Genomic DNA, 13,769 nt, shown 5'->3' with positions numbered 1-13,769 from the left:
TGTTTATTCAAAAAGAGTTTCTCGTGACATAGCTTAAATGAACTTTAATTAGTTTAGTTTAGTCAGAAGTAAAATCTTTTCATAATATACTGCAATATCTTAATATTCAGATATACAACTTGACACGCGCATGCACGTATACACAACCCCTCATACACAAACAACAACTACCCAACGCAAACACATAAACCTTCCGTATCAGTCAGTATACCTAGATCTATGATATTTGAAAGAACACAAATAGTAATATTTTAATCGCTTAAGCGATATAATCGCCCCCTGCACATTTTACTTGATTAAAAACTTCAGAAATTATAACAAATTGCTACATAAACGCAACACGTAGCTGAGCTTCAATCCAAGTTGGTGCGCCTCGCTTAGCGTTGTAATCTCAATCAATACATGGACTCAAGCCTGGCTTGATTTAGCGTGTGGATACGCTATTCAGGGTTAATTGCTCTCATTTCTCTAAGACCCGGTGCCCCTTCCCTTTTGTTCTGGCAATCAGCTGTCAGTCGTGGTTCCTTTCCCTACAAGAGACGAAACCATTCCTGTACGACCCTAACCACAACCAAAACTGGAATCTGGTCTATTCCATCCTTTTTAGTGTAAGCTAGTGTTCGATACTTGATCAATTTGTCATGACCATATATTCTTCAAAATACTGTTTGCTTTCAACGTGATTGACATCTCGGCCACGTGTTTTGTTGACATGTTGCCAAGGGAACCATGAACAAGTGTTAAGTTATAAGTGAAATATATACCAGGCATGTCAGCTGGTCGATGCTGGCATTTCGCTGTCGTGTGATATCAACGTATTTGTCATGTAATGCTATCGGATTAATTTGTACTGCTGGTAATTTATCGTGTCATTACATAACGCGTAAGTCATCAGTAACACTCCTATGTGCAACGTGTGATTTTACTCACCTGTGGCAGGGACCTTAATCACTCGAACTCTGCTCCTTAACAGCGCCATGTCTCATGTCAGTGGGGCTGCGGGGTAGTCTAGCGTTGGCTCATCGCGACGTCGATCCGGTTTCGACTCCCTGCATGGGTGCAATGTCCTAAGTCCACAACTTGTGTCCCTCGCCCTCTGCTGGAATTAAAGCAGCATAAAACTTGACTCACGCCCTCACTTTACTAGAATAGTAAGAAGCGGTGGGGTATTGGTTAAAGTGTTCGCTCATCACGACGTCGACCCGGGTTCGATTCCCTGCATGGGTGCAATGTCCTAAGTCCACAACCTGTGTCCCTCGCCCTCTGCTGGAATTAAAGCAGCATAAAACTTAACTCACGCCCTCACTTTACTAGAATAGTAAGAAGCGGTGGGGTATTGGTTAAAGCCTTCGCTCATCACGACGTCGACCCTGGTTCGATTCCATACATGGGCGCAAAGTGTCAAGCCCATTTCATGTGTCCTCCGCCATTATATTTATATTGTTGGAACAAAAAAACCGCGTAAAACCTAACTCACTCAATTACTTACAGCGCTATATTAGTAAACGTGTTGCATCTTCAATATCTAGGGATTTACCATCGCACTTTTATCGCCATCATATACATAGACCCATCAAGATCCCGCTTAGAATTGTTTTCAGCAACCCATGCTTTTTGTAAGTGGGGACTAACCGGATCGCGTTTTTAGGTTTCCTGGTTTGGGTAATAGATGTCATAGTATCTCATTTGTGTAAATCGATATTCATGACGTCAATTACTGAATTATCCTGCACAGGGACATTTACAGGCAACCAGTATATACCAGGAATACAACTGATGATGACCCAGACAATCCAGAGATTGACACAATGAGCATCGAACTTCGCAATGTGCCTAGATGACAGGCATCAACCAAGCCCCGGAGCCTGCTGATCATTAGTACGACAATGATGGAGTTTTCACACCAATTATGATCCGAATCCTTACAGCGGTCGACGTTATGTTGCCAACTGTAATATAAGATTGAAATTGCTGAAGATTTGCGACGCGGTATCATGCTAAATATCAAACGCAGTTGCAGCAAATATATCACTGAACAAACTTACGATTCCTCACCCTCAGAAACAAATTCCAGCCACCGGGTGACGGCACAAACGAAAAAGCATGACGGTTTCATACATACTTAATGCCTTTGACAGCGATGTTAAAATATCTAATCTATTGAGCTGATGTGAATTATTGTTCCCCGGCGCATACCGCCACTACAGTCACACTATCAAATGATAAGAGTATTTGATTTGGTATATCCTCTGAGGCTAACAGATGCCCAAACAGACGGCTCTAAATCCACTGAACTGAGACTCAAACAAATTTGCTTGATTGCTAATAAATGATGCACTTGATTATTTTGTAGTCATTGTTTGGTGCTGGCTGCTAATTTTGACCAAGTGCATTAGCTGCAGAGAGGGTAATCTTTATTGAAGGCGGGGCGGCGAAGCACGTTCCCAGCTACAGTTAATGCTCTCTACACTTCATTGCCAACCCGATTGCCGAATCTCCGCGAAAGAAGCCGATCAAATCGAATCAGCTGTTATACCGAGAGAAGCCTTCTCCCGTCTTGTGTAGCGAGAAATTCCGACACTAAGGACTAGCGAGTCGTTCCACCGCGGGCTGTCTGCCCATCTAGACTGGGTGACCGTTGAGTCCTTTCACTGAGCGAGGCTTCTGTCCACGAAGCTTTAGGATGTATTGTAACTGTCTTGCTGGCATTTGTTACCAGCCAACGATAACGCGTTATTGTCTCTAACAGAGTATACGCAGATACTCTCCACTGACAGTGTATGGTCTGTGGTTTATCTAAGTAGCTTGATTACCTGTTGCCGGTTATGTATTCAGGTGAGGACGCACAAGAGCGTTCAGGGAGGATGGAGCTACTTTGACACCTCGTGCGCCTATTCATCGCCATCGTAAAGGACGGATTTAACAGCAATCACAACGTCGTGCACGGGAATCACTGCATCATGAAACATCGGAAGATTCAGATGAGGATGGAGGTGCGATGGTACAGGTAGCTCGGCACTGGATCAGGACGAGGGGTTGCTGCAGAAGTTTGTCAAGGGTCTCTCATCTTCCTCTTATCGATGCGGGGTCGGGAATCCGTTGACAGTGGACTGACTAACCATTATCTTGGCAATGTCGCTGCAGCTGATATTTGTGGTATATTGTCACCGTGTGCGAATACGTGCAGGGAGCGGCGGGTAGAGTCGGGTGGTATTGTGTTGGGCTACACGAGATTTGATGGGCGATGCCGCGAGGTGTAGCGCCCCGACCTCTCGGGAGGCATCACTGTGGCTACCAAGGTATGTCAATGAATTAACACGTATTTTCCCTTTATATTTTAGTGAATTAACTCGTATTTTCCCTTAATATTTTAGTCATATTTGTGTTACAAAATGCATTATCGATATTAACACATGTCATAATGAATCATTAATGATTGATTATGTACATATACATCTATCGGTGCATCAAACGGATACAGATACATTAATATTCACCGTAGATGCTGCATTTGGCGGATATTTCTCTGTTGACGCCACAGGTCCGTCTACGGAGTCACAGCGTTTTATCATAATGCACTTGATATACTATTTAATGGTATGGTATTACATCCGATGAATCAGTCAGTGTGCACGTGTTTCAAGTCAGCAGTTTTGCAAGATCTGCATTATATGACAGGTTTCTGTTTCTGTTTCCAATATTATCATGCGCAACATTGAATTAGAACCATCCTCATCTCATTCCATGTACGTTTGAAATATATATGACAGTTTCATCTTGTTCGACGTATAAATACCGAGATATCGTGTGTTCTTCATGAACGGAATGGCGCTACAGATATCCAAGCTAGCCGGGGTTCTCTTTACGTGGAGGCTGCATCTGTTGAATGCACATTGATTTTCTAGGGGGATTTCGATGCATCATTATAACTATTTGATTAGACTATAGTTGTCTGACATTTCAGTAGCTACATATAAGACGTGAAGGTGATGCATTATTGAAGTATACCTTTTACGGAATGATCAATGTTTTTTCGCAACTGAAACTTTTCGTTTGATGTAATTATGGTGTTGTATTTCATTTGAAATGTGTAGTTTTAAAATCAAAACCCTATTTTTTTGTAGTATTACATTGAATCTGTCATGCTGTGATCGGATTGTCATTAACTGCGTTTGAATACTGTGAAGATCGGGGATAGAAATAGTCTTCGGCAACGCATGCTTGTCGTAAGAGTCAATTAACGGGATCGGGTAGTCAGGCTCGCTGACTTGGCTAATGCTGACGGCGTATCTTCTTAAGCGGATAGTTGTTCATGATATCAGCCATTCGATTGTCGTATCCAGACTATTTTATTCACTGACTTCGGTCACATAGCTGCTAAATTGCTGAATGTAGCTTTATACAACAAACGATTCTATTTTGAATAATGTAAATGCTTGACCTGAGGCTGTATTGTCGAATGACGTGTATTCCTCAACCGGTCTTCTTTCTTGATAGTATTGTTATTGTTATTGTTATTGTGATTATGATTATCTGGGTTCTTTACGCTTATATAGTCTATGTCATACATTTGACATCGTGATCAAACACGACGCAAGCCTTTATCCTCCAAAGTATGGACGACTGATTTCCATGAATACAGCCTGGTCATCTTTTCCTAACAGAAATGGTTGCCGGGTAACATTTTAATGCAACAGCATTTATAATACACGCAGGTGCCTGAACAGGTGACATTTTATTAATTAATTGTTATACCTTCATTTGAAAAGGATGCAGGCATCAGCTAATCATTTCTCATTGCAAAACATCATTTGGCGGCGATCAAGAAGCCACAATATGTAATCTGCAACTGTTCGATAGTGTAAGCTGCAGCAAGATAACAGCTTCCTCTGACGCGAACAGCCTTCAGCTATGAACCTAATAGGCTGGACTCCTTTGAACATAGACTGTGACCACGGCATGGCCAGCTTAGTCTGCCTGTGGTCTTTATAAGGCAAATTAACAGAAGACGAATAAGTTATGGACACAGGATTAACAGGAGCTGTATTTGTGGGCGGGCTGTGGTTTAGTAGTTTCGGAAATGTCATGGGCGAAGATGTCCGAAAAGCTGGTATAATTTAGTAAACAATTGATTTAATATAATTCATAATTCATATGTCTAAATGATAGCATGACACTCAAGTGTCGATCATTTGAATCAGCAGTTTCTGCGGAGAGTTAGTGCCCATGGTCTAAATCACTGCTGTGTCACAATATGTCGTGTTTCGTCAGGGCAAACACATGCTCAAGCCACGAAATGTTCTGAAAATGTTGTTTGCTGTCAGTGTAGTACATCAATGTTTAACTGAATATGATTCTAGGATTCCAATTTGAGTATGCACAGCACTGATAACACAACAACACATTATTAGTCATACATAATATGTTACAGTAAAGGATTGCTGTAACAGTGAAGAAATCCAAAAATAGTGTATGGTCTTCTTACCCTGTTCCAAGATCTATGCAAAGCCAGGCTAGAATTGGACTTCGACAACCCGTGTAGGAAGAAACTAGCGGGATCCAATCTTCAGGCTCGTCACTCTATCCAATTGTGTAAATCGATGCTCATGTTGCCAGTTGGTGAACTGATTGGTGCTGACTCGATTACTTACAGACCATCGTCATATAGATTGAATACCGCTAAGTGCGGCGTAAAACAACAATGCACTGTAACATCAGATACGGAATATACTTTTGTGAACCGGTTCACCTTTAGCATTGAATTCACTGTAACATCAGATACGGAATACACTTTTGTGAACCGGTCCACCTTTAGCATTGAATTTACTGTAACATCAGATACGGAATGTGAATTATTTGTGAACCGGTTCACTTTTAGCATAAAATCAAATGTAACGTCAGAGCACAGATTATACTTTATTGTGAACCGATCTACTTTTATCATTGAATCAGAATACGGAACAGACTTGCTTGTCAGTCAGTCCACTGTTAGTATTGAATTAACCGTAATACCTTTTTGCAAACCGATCCACTCTTAGCATTGAATGAACTGTAACTTAAGAATACGGAATATACTTTAACATCAGAATACAGAATAGGCATTTTTTGTGAACGATCCACTTTTAGCATTGAAATAACTGTAACATCGGAATACTGTCGATAATTTTGCGTGAACCAGTCCTCTTTCTTTAATGCATTGCTTTAACTGTAGCATGTGGTAAACTGTGTATTGCTTCATATAGCCTAGAGGGAGACACTACGATCTATTACAGACTGTGATATTTGATTCGTCGTGTGTCACAATAATCTTATTAACTTGGGGCAAAACAAAGATATTGGAAACATGAGATATGATTTATACATCTTAGAGCTGTTGCTCACGGAAATACAACGCAGAATAGCCACAGATATACAGAAATACAGGGCCATAGTGATATAGGTTCCAAATATCCTCAATGTTTAGGTATATAATCGATAGTAGAGTGTGTGTCAGTGTGTATGGTTGTCAATCACTGACATAGCTTCAGCCATACTTACGATTTAGTTTCTACATCAAAACCTGCGTTTCTGGGGTTACGGAAGGAGATAGACGTCATCGATATATTTTGAGTACGGATACGAGCTATAATTAAAGAATAGTAAAATGTTGACCACTATTTCTGGGTGAATATATAGTATAGATAGGGTATTAAGGGCTGGTGTGTACATGATATTTTTCTTAGAAAAACCCATTAAGTTGTTTAGCTATTAACAATGATTTCAGACAGTGTGAAGTGCGACATCATTATAACGTCATGTAACGTGTTGCCTGTCATTGCACCTTGGTTACCTGAAAACTTAGACTTGATATTAAGCAATTATTGTTTGGTGTTTATTGCCGCTGTTAATGTTCCAGTTATATCACGACCTGTAAATACCCCTGTTCCCGACTACAGCCTTGTGATTGACATCATGAGCATTTGTATTATGAAAACATGGTCGATAACAGATTGTATAATTATAAAGTTAATATCAGTAGCCTTGATTTGAGGTATCTACGCGTACGTTGCAATTATAGTGTATCGGTACTGAATATTTTCTACACTTACCATCAGTGTTAAAATGTTAAAATCTCTTAACCCTAATGGTATTCGCAAAACCCCCCTTGTCAAGAGGAATGTTTCATCAGGAATAACCTGTACCTAACATTTGCAACGCTTCGCAAATGTTTTGTTTAATTCCGTGATGGGTCATTCGGATTTTGACAACTGTTGATATAGCACTAACTGTGCAAGTCAGTAAAGTAAACCTTTGCATGCAAAAAGACAATTGACTTAACATATTTTTTTTCTATTGCGTCAGTGATCGCATCAGTGGAAATCTCTTTGTCCATCCACGACATGAACTGGCCTTTAAGAGCTAGGTGATATGACGTCATCTTCGTTCTGATGTGCACATTTCAGTACTTTGTGAACCTTGGTAATTTCGCACTTTTGAATATATGACGTCGTGTTTGTTAGAATATGGAGATTGTTGTACCAAATCAAATCTTAGTACTTAATCACTTTAGATAAAACAGTTGTTTAGAGTCTTAACGTAAATATATGCACCCCAACGTCCCCACAGCATTAAAGATACGATGTTGAACATACTTCGGAATATACACATTTTTCCACTTCGAAAGGAAACACCACATTGCGTACGCATTGTGCACATTGCGTACGTATTATGCATATTGCACACGTATTATAGACATCGCATACGCATTACGCACATTGCGTACGTATTATGCACTTTGCATACGTATTATGCACATTGCATACGTATTGTGCACATTTTCTGATCCTGAAACAAAGGATTGTATTTGAGTACACATTAGCTATGCTGGTGAAAATAAACGGAGAAAATAAACGGAGGATTGTATCTGACTCACAATAACCATTAATTACATTGGAAGAAAGGATTGTAGCTGACTGTTCAATGCTGGTGGGAAAGCAAGAATTGTTTTTGAGTGTTCATTTCTTGAACGTAAACTAGGATTGTTAATCAATATTATCGAAACAAAGTAACAAATGATGTTATCTGAATGTACATTCAGTTTACCAAAACAAGGAATGTGCCTGAGTGTACCTTTATTGTAGAAAAACAGAACTACTAGTATTTCATTCAGCACACTTTCGTCGGTAAAAGGGATTTTATCTTATGTACAGTCTATTCATTAGGACGAAGACGTATAGGAGAACGTATGTAATTTGCTCCAGGACGAAGGATTGTGTCTCATGGTATGACATATACAAAGTTCATGGTACAATACACGTAAAGCTTTGTAATCAATCACGATCGGTGTCCTTAAACGGATCTAGATATTACTATTGGTGCTTGATGGGTCATGTGTCCTGTAAGACTGGATAAAGTAATCATTTGTCGACATTTAAATTTTCTAATTTTGCGGGTCGATCACAACATGAAGCGGAGACGGACAATTTCGCCAGGAAATGAATCTCAGGAATTGACATTTTATTCACTAATGAAAATTGGAATCACAGTTTGGTTCATTTTGGTTGACATTTTCCCTGATGCCAAATGGACTAAGGAAGAACACAAAGAGCGATGTAGAGTTTCTTCAAAGGAATATATTGTGGTATTTCTTTAAAAATTGCATATTTTTTTTGTAAATCTAAATGAAGCGAAATATTATACGCAGCTTTCCCTAATGTACTTTTTTTTGATATTTTTTATGCATTTAATACAGTTGGTACAAACTTGTGGTAAAGTAACTCATGTATTGAGACAACCTGAGCTATTGTCAGTGAATGAATATGGTTTTATGCAGCCTTTATCAATATTCCCCCAATATCACGGAGGGGGAGAAATGGACTTCATACCCTGTTCACATGTGGGGAATCGAACCGTGTCTTCAACTGAGCGTTTGTGAGCTATGTCAGTTTCATATCTCCGACTTTTACCTTGTTTGTTTGTCTGTTGTTTAATGTCGCACTCAGCAGTGTGCCAGTTATATGGTGGCGGTTTGTAAATAATCTCATCTGGACCAGACAATCAAGTGATCACCAGCATGAGCATTCATCTACACAATTGGGATATGATGGTATGTGTCAGCCAAGCAAGCGAGGGTTGTTCGTGACCAAAATTAACACCGGCCTTCGCTGGTCTCCTTTTGTGAAAACTCGGTGCACTGTACAGTGATGAAAAAACTGGACACATTATCAGACCGAAACGAAACTTACGTAGTTTTTATGCCTGAGTGGACGCAACTCTCCACAGTTAATTGCAGTGCCTAAGACGACTTGTCCAATCACCCACAGTGTTTCTTACGATCTTTAGTTAATACGGTCCGAAAATAGTTCATGGTAGTCCGTATTAGGTTATCGATAAAATTAATAGCTCCACGTGGAATACCAATGCAATAAAAATACTGAACTGCAGCTAGAACACGGGCCTGTGCAATGAATGCCAGGTGTGAGTGAATGAAGATTGTTTTGCGTCGCATAAACGAAATTGCAGATATCGACGTCCAGGTTTAAGCACTATTTCGGCCTATATTGATTAGCCAAAAAATCAGGCTAATCATAAATCTTCAATGCCGAGAAGGGCAGAGTTCATTTTAGAAAGAAAGTGCGTGTGCAAGAAACAAACTATTGAGGGAGAGAGATGGGGAAATTTTGTGGCCTGAGCGTATATTAATAGTTCGTGTCTTTGTGCGATACAATATGTGTCAGTGTAATGGCTCAGTGTGTGTTTAGCTACTCGCCTCGTTTAACAATATTCCAGCATATAAAGGCGGGGGAGGGCAGGAATTAACCGTATGGGTTTCACACATGATGGGGAATCGAAACTGGGTCTTCAGTGTGATGAGCGAACGCTTTAACCATAAGGCTAGCCCAGCGCCTAAAACGACAACTGGTTCAGAAATAACTAGTTTTTAGTAAAACTGTGCTTGGAGCTGGTAATGGCGTAGGTAACGATCTGTAAACATTGCTCGCTGCTTGGAGGATTGACTTTTATAGTCCGTTAATTGCAGTAGATGTTTGAGGCGCTGGTAGGCATATCAACGAGGTGATATATTCCTATTTATGTACGGTGTTGCTTAATCTGACTGTGATTATTTCATTTAAATGATTCAAGTAAACTTGCAACTGGATAAAGCAAGACTCTGACCTCTGATTATAAGATAGGCCTGCAGCAACAAGTGTGTATCGTGCGATCGGGCTTGCTGTAATTGAGGGCGCTGGGGTAGCCTAGTGGTAAAAGCGTCCGTTGTCACGCTGAAGACCAGGGTTCGATTCCCCACATAGGTCCAATGTGTGAAGCCTATTTCTGGTGTCCTGGTGTCCCTCTTTGTGATGTTGCTGATGTATTGCTAAAAGTTGGGAAAAACTGTCTCACTCTGTACGATCACGCAAATCTGCAAATCTGCAATACTGACTCAGTGGTGACCATCGACGAGCCACAAGGGGGGTAGTTATTGTGTACATCGTTGTTAATACTGCCTCGTGAATTTAATACTCCGATTAAAACCAGGAGAATAGGGATGACCAAGTTTTTACAACACGCATTAGGGTGAGTATGGTTCATTGGGTAAGATATTCTATGTCAGTGCAAAGGAATATCTGGTCTTGAGTGTACTTAGAAATAGGTTCATTTTTGGTGTAAAAGGAAAACAAAATATACTTGTGACGATGTCATGACTCGATCACTGAACATCGGTGATAAAGCCAGGTGCGCCCTTAGGAACAGAGCTATAACAGCCTAGTGAGTCAGATGATCGACTCGCTACAACGTGCCATCTGGATGAGTTTGGGTGATTGTGTAACGCCAGTCTTATAATCGGTGTCTGTGGTGTTAATGAGTCTACATAGATCTCTTCTCGTTATTTGCACTTTTCGGGATTCTCCTAAGTGTTAGTAATATTCCACATAGTAATGCCAGTATATTCTCAAAGGATGAGTCGGATCTCAACAAGGTGTTTTTCTCAGAACTGAGGATTTGTTTACTAAGTGTACCCGTGAAGATCGGATTAGAAGATGTGACTAACGCGACCAGGTTGTCTGTCTGGCTGTGGTTGACCCATCTCATGGTATCCCAGTTGTATCTTCTTCTGACATCATGTGAATATACATCAGAAGTGCGGGGTGACCTATGGTGGGAACTTGCCAATATTTGACTTCAGTTTATTAATTCACAGTATGTCTGATGGTGATTTGATTCTAAATCTATTGTCATGCAGTCCTAACTTCACTTTAAGTGAAAGCTATAGATCACAATTCACTCTTACTGCCGTACGGTACGTGTACATGGTGTGTACTGTGTACTATAACACACAAACTGTCCACCAGGTACTAAGGGAACAACGTAAATAAGACTGAGTCACTCCCATTTCTGATGTAATCTTATAATGTTCGTTGTATTTCTGATGTGACTTTTCTCCGCAATGGAGGATAATAAAAATATATAAAAGTATATATATCGATGCTCATGATGTTGATCACCAGATTGTCAGGCCCAGACTCAAGCAACAGGCAGCCGTCATATAGCTGGAATACTGCTGAGCACCGAGTTGAATAACCAAGCCAAACCAACAATATCATCCTCAATGTTTTATTAAATCTTTCAAGAACTAATAACTTATTAAATCAGATCAAATCACTTCAAATCCTCCTTAATTAACAATCATGAAATTGATTCATTGTTTCTGTTTCAAGTCAGTGTCGAGTCTACAAACAAGGTGTTGTTACAGGTTAATGGGAGGTGTGAGGGGCTGTGGGGTTGGTGGGGGTGGTAGTTCAGCTGAAACGTAGCATAAGATAAAACTCACTTGCCAACTCGCTAATAAACCAGTCCACCCACCCGTCCCTGTACTCCTCTGGTGTCTATCAATGTGAATGTAGAAGCTACTTCTAACAACACATCTGAACGCTGAAACGAATACCATTCCTGACTCTGTGTCAAATGATATATATCGAGCTGGTCCTGAAATGTCATCCGTGTACTGCGCAGCGGAGAACTGGCGAAAAGGTCACCATTGTCAAGGAATGAGTTATACAAAATTTAATGCCAGTGCTATGTATTCATGAACCTAATCTCTGGAACTCCTCTGTATGCCTTATGTTCATTGTCATGCTCTTCTTAAGTGCTGGCATTACTCCGTAGGGGCGATTGCGACTTGAGACTATCATTTGAGTCTGTTGTGTGAGCTGGTATAAGTGCTGACGTCATTGCGGTGTTGACTATTGTGATAACTAATGGTATCGAAACAATACACTGCGTGACTCAAAGGAACTAATAGTTTGCGGACAAATGTCTTTGTTTTGTTGTACAAGGTTCCTGTATTTGTTTCTGATTAGTTTCAAGTTTTGATTTGCAAAAAAGCCCATAATGTACGGATTGTCATCTAACTCCTGGCGAATTGAGAAATTCTTTAACCTGTTTGAGGATCAATGTAATTTCTTCGGACAATTATTAAATTTATCGAGTGAGTTTAGTTATACGCCGCACTCAATATTCCAGCTATATGACAGCGGTCTGTAAATAATCCAGTGATCAGCAGCATGAACATCGATGTACGCAACAGGGCTAATAAACCAAGTCAGCGAATCTGACCACCAGATCCTGTTAGTAGCCTCTTACCTTTTGCGACAAGAAAGAGTTAAAGAAGATCAGTTCTTACCCAGATCTCCGCTGGTCAGTGATTAAAGACACTCCTGAAGATCTGTATAAGTGTCCTGTAGCTCAATGGAAAACAATACATTCCTTTTGTAGAGAATACGGAGGGCATTTCGAAATTATCGTTACCAAACCAAAAAAATCATCAGTTGCAATTCCTTTTCGTGAACACTTGGTATCATCACTATTTCAGAGTGATTCATAAACACTTGCTCGTATCGCATGGTGACGATTGCTGGATTGTTTGCTCCAGACGTCATCGTACAGCTTTTCAGCAGTGTTACAGAAGATGTGGAGAGAGCTTCGACACTCCTATTCTGAAATGTCTGGATATTTAATAACAGAAAGGGTTAGAAAGTGGTTCGCCTTTAGAGGAAAATGGCTTCACTCATTATACCCTTTCCGGGAATAGAAAATGCGCCTTCTCTTAGGGAGCAAACACGTCACCTATTGTCTTACCGTTCAGTTCGCTGCAAGTGAAGGATGAAGCCTTTGTAAGTTTTGATCATGTTTCATTAGCATTTTTCACTGAATTTCGAACCCGGATACCAGTTCGATGAGCCATCGTAAGGGTTGAGTTGGATGCAAATGACGTCACCTCAGATATGGTGACGTCATAAGATTGTTTTGTACGAAGTACGACGAACGATCAGATGACAAATTCAGTAACAAGAAGTGTGAAATGTATTTAAATGTTGATTACACCTCTCCAAGGTTTCTTCACACATTGTGCTTTGGCAAAACCCACAGTATTATACAAACTTTTCGTTTCTTTCTTCTTCATTCGTGGAAATACGAGGAAAGGATTTACGGAAATACCTCCATCCTCTTCTGTCTCTCCGCATCAAAGGCGATTCCTGCAAATGTGCTGCTTTATTTGTCCATCCTCGCGGACATAAAATCAGGAAAAACTGGACATTGGTGTAAATCAACTTTTGTAGTTTTATGATAAAACCCGAAGTACATCTTATATGGATCAATGTAATGTGGTTTTGGGGTTCTTTTTTTATTGTACGAACATCGTATGTAACGTATTCACCATTATGTCATAAATGTCTCCAGTAATGTCCCTACCTCGTTTTGGCGTCTTGTATTCAAACCAGTAGGAT

General features: G+C 40.2%; 1 protein-coding gene across 1 annotated transcript in view; it reads left to right on the top strand.

The window, feature by feature from the left end:
- Positions 1-2,565: 2,565 nt before the first annotated feature.
- Positions 2,566-13,769, top strand: part of LOC137261067 (uncharacterized) — a 157,971-nt gene continuing 146,767 nt past the window's right edge. Inside the window, exon 1 of the mRNA XM_067798733.1 lies at positions 2,566-3,299. Coding sequence (XP_067654834.1) covers positions 3,238-3,299 — 62 coding nt within the window. The 5' untranslated portion in view covers positions 2,566-3,237. The remainder of the gene's footprint in view (positions 3,300-13,769) is intronic.

Source organism: Haliotis asinina, chromosome 14, assembly GCF_037392515.1.
Source record: "Haliotis asinina isolate JCU_RB_2024 chromosome 14, JCU_Hal_asi_v2, whole genome shotgun sequence".
NCBI classification, from domain to species: Eukaryota; Metazoa; Mollusca; class Gastropoda; order Lepetellida; family Haliotidae; genus Haliotis; species Haliotis asinina.
This window is presented reverse-complemented; position numbering and strand designations above follow the sequence as displayed.